Here is a 7,059-nt window from a genome sequence, read left to right on the forward strand (position 1 = left end):
GTTGTCCGCCCCCCCCCCCCCGTCTTCCCTGGGCTATAGTCAGCTGCTCTGAAAGCTGCCCCTGACGATGCTTAGAGACTCCCTGTACAGACGTGGACCAAAACAGGGATTCTTGAGGTGGAGGCAAACCCAGAGAGCTTCTGGTTCAGTGATGTCCTCGTCATTATTGCGGCTCCTCCTTGCCTGTGTGTGTGTGTTCCTCACTTTCTCTGAGCTCTTTCCTGTCAGTTAACCTATTTCATCCTCATCAATCCTCCTGTCAGAAATGTGGGACAGGTATTATTTCCTCATTTTACAGTGAGGAAGATGAATTCCAGAAAGATCAAGGAGTGTTTAGCCCAGAAAAAAAATAAAGACTTAAGAATGAATAAGGATCTTCAAATATAAGAGGGCTTAATATCTGGAGGTGACTCTGCATTTCCCTGGAGGGGAGATTGGGGCCAATCAGAGAAATTGCAGTGGCAAATGCAGGCATCATATGGGCTGTGGAGCTCTGAGTCCAGATCTTTCTCTTGTCCACTGGGTGGTCCTGGTAAGATGCTTAAACTTTCTGAGCATCAGTTTCCTCAACAGTAAAAAGGATAATCAGAAATAATCTGTCATCTCTTGGCCAAAGGAGATGCTCAACAAATAGAAAGTATTTTTAGGGCCCAGAAGTAGGTTTTAGTTCAGCTTAAGAAAGAACTTTCTATCTAAGAGAACAGTTTATAAATGGGATATGCTGCCTTGCAGAGGAGTGAACTTCCTGTCCCTGGAAGCATTCAAGAGGCAACTGGAAGACCAGAACTCAGAACTGAACAATTAGGAAATTCTACAATTCTCCCATTTCTGGGATTCCATGATGTGTTCTTCTGATATGAACTCAAATGTTCTGTACTGTTTTCTAGTCTTCATTCTCTCTGCTGCCTTGGAGCCTGTTCTTTCAGTCCAGAATGTTCTTCTTTGCTTACTCATCCTTCAGTGTCAGTCAAACCTCCCTTTCTCAGAAAAGCATTGCCTGTGCAGCCTCCTTCCCCCTGGATTAACTAAATTGCTATTTATAGTTTAATGGCTCCTGCAAGGACCAAGCCAAGTGTGCAAGGTTTATGACTACCAGGTTAAGCCTCTTTTCACCAGGTTTGGTTAGCTGTTGCAAGACCAAAGTAACTCCTACTAACCAGACAACCACATGGTTAAAACAGTGAGATTCTCAAGCAGTGGCTTTGCCTGCTTGAGAGAACAAGGCTTCAAGACCACTGAGTTCCAAGTTCACTACCATGCATTAGGTTGTTACATGTGCCAAACACAGCACCGCTTGCTGGAGGTTCAAGATAAAAATATGTCCCAGTGCCCATGCTCAAGGAGCTCGTCTAGAGGGTAAGACCAAGAATCTTGACTTAAGTTGTTAAACACATAGTCTGCTGTGGGTATTTGAGAAGGGAGCTCTTGGCCAAATTGGGGTCTGGGGAAGGCTTCTTGGAGGAATTTATACCCAAGCACCCCACTGTCTTACATTCCTTATGATCAGGAGCACTCTTGCTATATTATATCCTTCTGAGTCAGTAGATATATTCCTGGGTCAAAGCTCCAGCTGCTGGGTTTTTATTGCACCATGACTTACCTTTCAGAAATTCTGCTGAAGTGCAAGATGCCTTCATGACGTACACAGTGTATGATGACATCATCACCATTAAGCTCATCCAAGAGGCCTGCAAGATCCTGGGTGAGTATGAAATGGACCGGTTTTGGTTTCCTAGAGTTGCTGTAAGAAAGTACAATACGTTCTCATTATTTCAAGTAGTTCTGTTCTATAAAGTCCTCAGAATACTGAATTCGCAAATATTCAACCATTGCTCTTGTAGGAAATGTAGAGCTAGGTTCCTGGGAACCTCTGCTCACAACATTTTCATCAACTGATAAATATATAACCTTGTTTTTTTGTGTGTTTCTGTTTAAAACCCCTTATTTAATATATATTGTTATTCATTAATATTGGACTTACTCACAGCCAACGGTACTGTAACTCATGCCTGAATGAAGTTTATCTACTCTCCATATTTTCTTTGTAAGACACTTCACAGCCTGCTCACACTGAAGAACATTAGACAGCACTTAAGCACTATACTTGGGGGCATTTGAAACAGCAGAATCACCACAAAAAGGATATAAATGCAGGAATGTAGCACTAAAAAAAGGTCACTTGTTTATAGTATGAGAACTGAAATAAGAATATAGTGAATCGCCTTATTTGACCTTAGCTAGAAACATGTGTTGGGCAACTCAAATTTTCCTCGGCCATGTACATGTCCAAGAATGGCTACGAAACATCTAAGGGTATTGATTTTGGGGTTACAAATACATTGTATTAAGTAGGCAAATTTGCAAATACAGAATCTGAAAATAATGAGGATCAACTGTACCACAAACTGGATGGCTTAAAACAATGGGAATTTATTATCTCATAGTTCAGGGCACCAGAAGTCCAAAATCAGGTTGCTGGCAGGGCTGTGCTACCTCTGACAGCTCTAGGGAAGGGCCTTTCCTCTGCCAGGTCCTGGTGTTCCCAGGTGTTCCTTGTGCAGCACAACTCCAACCTCTGTGTCCATCTTCACATGGCCATCTTCTCTCTGGGTGTTCATGTTTGTATGTCCAAACTTCCTTCTTCTTATAAAGACTCTATTTATATTGGATTCTGGGCCCATGCTAATCAAGCATGACCTCATCTTAATTTAATTACATCTACAAAGACCCAATTTCCAAATAAGGTCACATTCATAGGTTCTGGATGGTCATGAATTTTTGAGGGACAGTATTTAACCCACCACAGGGCTCCTATATTATCCTTTCCACTTGAACAGCCTGAGGCTTCTTACAGACAAAAATTGTGAATGTCCTGAGTTTCATCATCTGCACCACCACCATCTTCTTTGACCTTGACAGGTGTTGCAATACTTTGCAATGACCAGTCATGATTATCTCTGGGTGTCAGGAGGAACAACACTGAGAATCTTGTTATGCCAACCACACTCATGTTTATTCAGAAATGGACATGGTGTGCTTTGTAGGGGTGGAGGGCCCTTCTTCCCATCTGCTCACCCACGGAACAGCTCATCTGCCTGGACCCTAAAATGCCACTGGCAGGGCCATAACGGGGGACCATGTGTGGATGGCCCTATTTACAATGCACATGTAATATCAGAATGATTTCTCCCAAGAATTTATCATCAAAAGGTGGCTTATTACACTAACTTGCTCACTTTCTAGGCTCTGAGGGGAAGAGGAACAGGACAAAGAGAATTTAGCTCTGCTCTTTCTAATTTAATGACCCAGGACAAGTTACTTGCTCAGTGGAAGTTTTTCATTGGTCAAATGAGAATAGTAAGGATAATATTTATTCTTCAGAGTTGTTTTGAGGATTAAATGAGGCAATGCCTGTGAATATGTCAAATGTGGTATCCGGCATATAATAAGCTCTGAAAAAAATATTTTCTTCCTTCCCTTTGTATTAATTCCTAGGGCTGCCACCACAAAGTAGCACAAGCTAGGTGGCTTCAAACAACAGAAATTTATTCTCTCACAGGTGTGGGGGCAGAAGTACAAAATCAAGGTGTCATCAGGGTTGATTCCTTCTGGAGGCTCTGAGGGAGATGACTCTCTGCCAAGGACTCGCCTGGCTTCAGGTGGCCGCTGGCAGTCCTAGGTTACAGTTGCACTGCTCCCATCTCTGCCTCATCTTCATATAACCCTCTTTTCTGTGTCTCCACACAGATTTCCTCTAAGATCATATCATTGGATTTAGGGCCCACCATAGTCCACTACAAGCTTATCTTCATTTAAGTAGTTACATTTGCAAAGACCCCAATTCCAAATAAGGAAACATTTGGAGGTTCCAGATGGACATGGGTTTGGGGAGAACACTATTCAGCCCTTACGCCCTCCTTTCCTTTCTCCTTCCTTCTCACCAGCACTGAGCACACCTGAACGGGGCCTGACGAGGGAAGAGGGGTGGGCAGCCTGGCTGTCCTAGGCTCTAGGGGTCTGCGGGCATAAAGCAGAGGAAGCCGCCTGGCACTTCCAGGCTCTTTGACAACATGCCACTTTCAATCCCGATTGAAATTCTCTTGCCCATTCCTCACAGGCGGTGTGGCTTTGGGTCATGGGGAGATAGCTTTCAGGGATTATTGCAGGTGGCACTGCATCGGCATCCTTGCCTAGCACCCGGGACCGTGGGGAGAATTGTTGGAAGTTCAGGGGCGGCCGGGTGAGTAGAGCCTTCAAGCTGGTTCCTGTGCAGCTTCGGGTTAGGCAGTAGGAGCTGTGGTTTCCAGCTGGTTTTCATGGTGACTCTGAGGGCCAGCAAATTGGCCTGCTGTCCTCAGGAGCAATTCCTGAGGTGGTTACAGGCTACAGCTTAAGAGCACACCAGGGCAGCTAGCAGGAAGTCATTGAGGCTTAAGAAACTGGATGTATGTGATCACAGATCCTCTCCAGCAAGGGGCGAGGTCCCCTGCTGTGCAGGGTCATCAGGCCGCTCTGGTCTGTCTTGGAGCCACAGAGCCAAGCAGAGGCCAGAGGTGCCTGGAGCTACAAGAAACCTGGGGTACCAGCTGGTGATTAACTTCTGACCAGATGTGCATTAGCCCCTGGTCATTCAGCTCCTGCACGCCTAATAGAATGGAGACAAGACCGAGCCTGAGGCCAGAAATAAGGCACAGGGAGTGACACGCTCATTTGTTCCTTCAGCTGTGAAACTCATGCTCCGTGAACAGCAACATCTCTCAATGCCTTCGAAAGCCAGTGTGACCCTCTGAGGGAGGACACAGGCAGTTTGCAGTCAGGGCTTCTATGGCCTCCCAACCATCACAGGTTGGCATCCTCTGCCCACTCCTCCTTTCAAAGAGCCTCACAGAGAGAGTTTCCAGGAAAAAGTGAGCCAGGACCCAGGTAGTGTCTGTGGTACCTGCAAATCCCACCCCTTCCCTGGCCAGCCCGTTTGGGGGCTCCCAGACCCCTTTGTCACCCATTCTGATGATGCTAAGGGTAGAGGGGAAGCTTGTGTGGAACCGGGGCTAGCAAGCGGCAGGTGGAGTCGGGATTTCATGCAGGAGTCGAACCCCAGGTGTGTGCTCTTCATAGTGCTGTGCTGCTTCCAGTTCTAGACTCAGCTCAGCTTCTAAGTAGCAGCCTTCCTGCTACAGGCGTAGCAGCACCAGAGCGTTACCTCTCGGCTCTCTGGTATTAACACACCTGCCAGAGAGTCTGCGGTTTATTTGCTTAAACATCACTTTTTAAAACCTTGAAAACAGGCTATGATGTTACATATGCTTTTGATAATCCGACAGGAAGACCACTTGACCTCTCCCTTATGCTAATTTGCACTACCCGACCTGCACAGGCCTAGCGCTGGTCCTCCTGCCGGCAGTCCTGCAGGGACGGGCACTAGTGAGAGCTGCTGGCCCACAGGGACGTCTGAATGCTGACAATTGCCTCCTTTCTTCCAGCAAAGTGGGAGGAGCGCCGGTTCCTTTCCTGCCACAGGAAGAATACAAACCCTTAGGTGGGAATTCTGTGCCTGAGAGGCCACTGTTGAGACTTGACCAGAAAAGCTAGAGTTTTCAGAGTTTAGAAAATAGAAGAGCAAGGAAACTTGGACTGGGTGGTGGAAACAAACCCAACTTCAGTCTTTTCCTGATTTTATTTCTAAGAGTCCCAGCAGTGTCACGCCTCAGTTTGGCTCTGAGCCAGTTACGGATATTGTCTGTGGCTGCTTTGCATTATAACGGCAGAGCTGAGTAGTTGTGGCAGAGAGCATATGATTGCAGAAATGAAAATTTTTATTGTCTGCCCTTTACTGAAAATGTTTTGTCATCTTATGCTCTAGAAAATGGATCTTTAACACCAGATCTTTTTCAAGACTTAAAAAATTTCATTTAGCCTTGGCCAATGCAGCTCAGTTGGTTGAGCATCGTCCCACGCACCAAAAAGTCTCCAGTTGGACTCCAGCCTCCTGTGAGGAATTGTGAGGAAATAAATTTCTGTTCTTAAGCCACCAGTCTAGAGTTTTGTTATAGTATACGGAACAGATTTGTACAGAAACTCTTAGGTTTTGGATTTCCAGAAAGAACTGCTACATGTGCTTAATATCATGCCCAGGCCATTTGTGTAGCTGTGTGACAGCAAACAGTGTGTGGTGTGTGCAGGACCTTCAGCAGAGAGATGCCATCACATACCTGCTCTACTGCATTCCCAGTTCCCAACCAGCCGATACATTTAGAGGCAGCAATGAGTTTAGAGACCAATGTTGGGCGGACCCAGATTACCTTTCTACCAAAAGCCAAAGTATATCACTGTAATTTCTTTCTGTCTAGCTGAAAATCAGAAGGGTATTTTCTTCTTGTTGTTTATCTCAATAACATGTGTTGGCTCATACCTGAAAGGGTACATAAGTATGGTGAGTGCATTTTTCAAATTGAAAGCTGGGATTCAAAATTAGGTAATTTTGTCTCCCTTATATATAAAAAAGCATGCTCAGTTCGCACCCGTTGGTGCCCTGCCTTCCAAGTGGGCTCTAGGAGGCCAATTACCTACAGCCATTGCTGCAGGTTCTCCAGACGCCCACTGCACAGCTCTGTGATTCCTAAATGGCACAGCTCAGGCTGCGACCAGATGGAGCTGGCGCGCTGCATCACAAATTGTTCTGTAGGTGAATAAGTGCCTACTTAGTGTATAAGTGGGTTATTAGCAATCAGAAGTGACAACACACAACAGCCTTTTGGCACAGCTGTGTCAGTCTGCACTTTGCCTGCTAAGAAACCCATAGCAAAACGCATTTCAACAGTCAGCTACCAGCAGAGGCCAACACCCGTCTGCACGTACCTCTTTAAAAACAAGAGAAACAACATAAACCCTACCCAGTCCTGAGATCAGGCATTAGAATATTTGCTCTTTCCTAGACCCTCTGAGGTGGACCAAGTAACCCAGGCCATGGGACCAACTGAAAATGGACACTGAGCTCGGTGTCCTGATTTTGAGGCTGGTGCTGAAGCTTGCAGACTGCAGGGGCCATTGACTGGGGGGGGG

General features: G+C 45.9%; 1 protein-coding gene across 1 annotated transcript in view; it reads left to right on the forward strand.

Annotated features, from left to right (window-relative positions):
• LOC102758657 (guanylate cyclase soluble subunit beta-2) overlaps positions 1–7,059 on the forward strand; it is a 79,975-nt gene that overhangs the window by 20,050 nt on the left and 52,866 nt on the right. The window contains exon 4 of the mRNA XM_015563783.1: positions 1,608–1,702. Coding sequence (XP_015419269.1) covers positions 1,608–1,702 — 95 coding nt within the window. The remainder of the gene's footprint in view (positions 1–1,607; positions 1,703–7,059) is intronic.

Source organism: Myotis davidii, unplaced genomic scaffold (genome assembly GCF_000327345.1).
Source record: "Myotis davidii unplaced genomic scaffold, ASM32734v1 scaffold39, whole genome shotgun sequence".
NCBI classification, from domain to species: Eukaryota; Metazoa; Chordata; class Mammalia; order Chiroptera; family Vespertilionidae; genus Myotis; species Myotis davidii.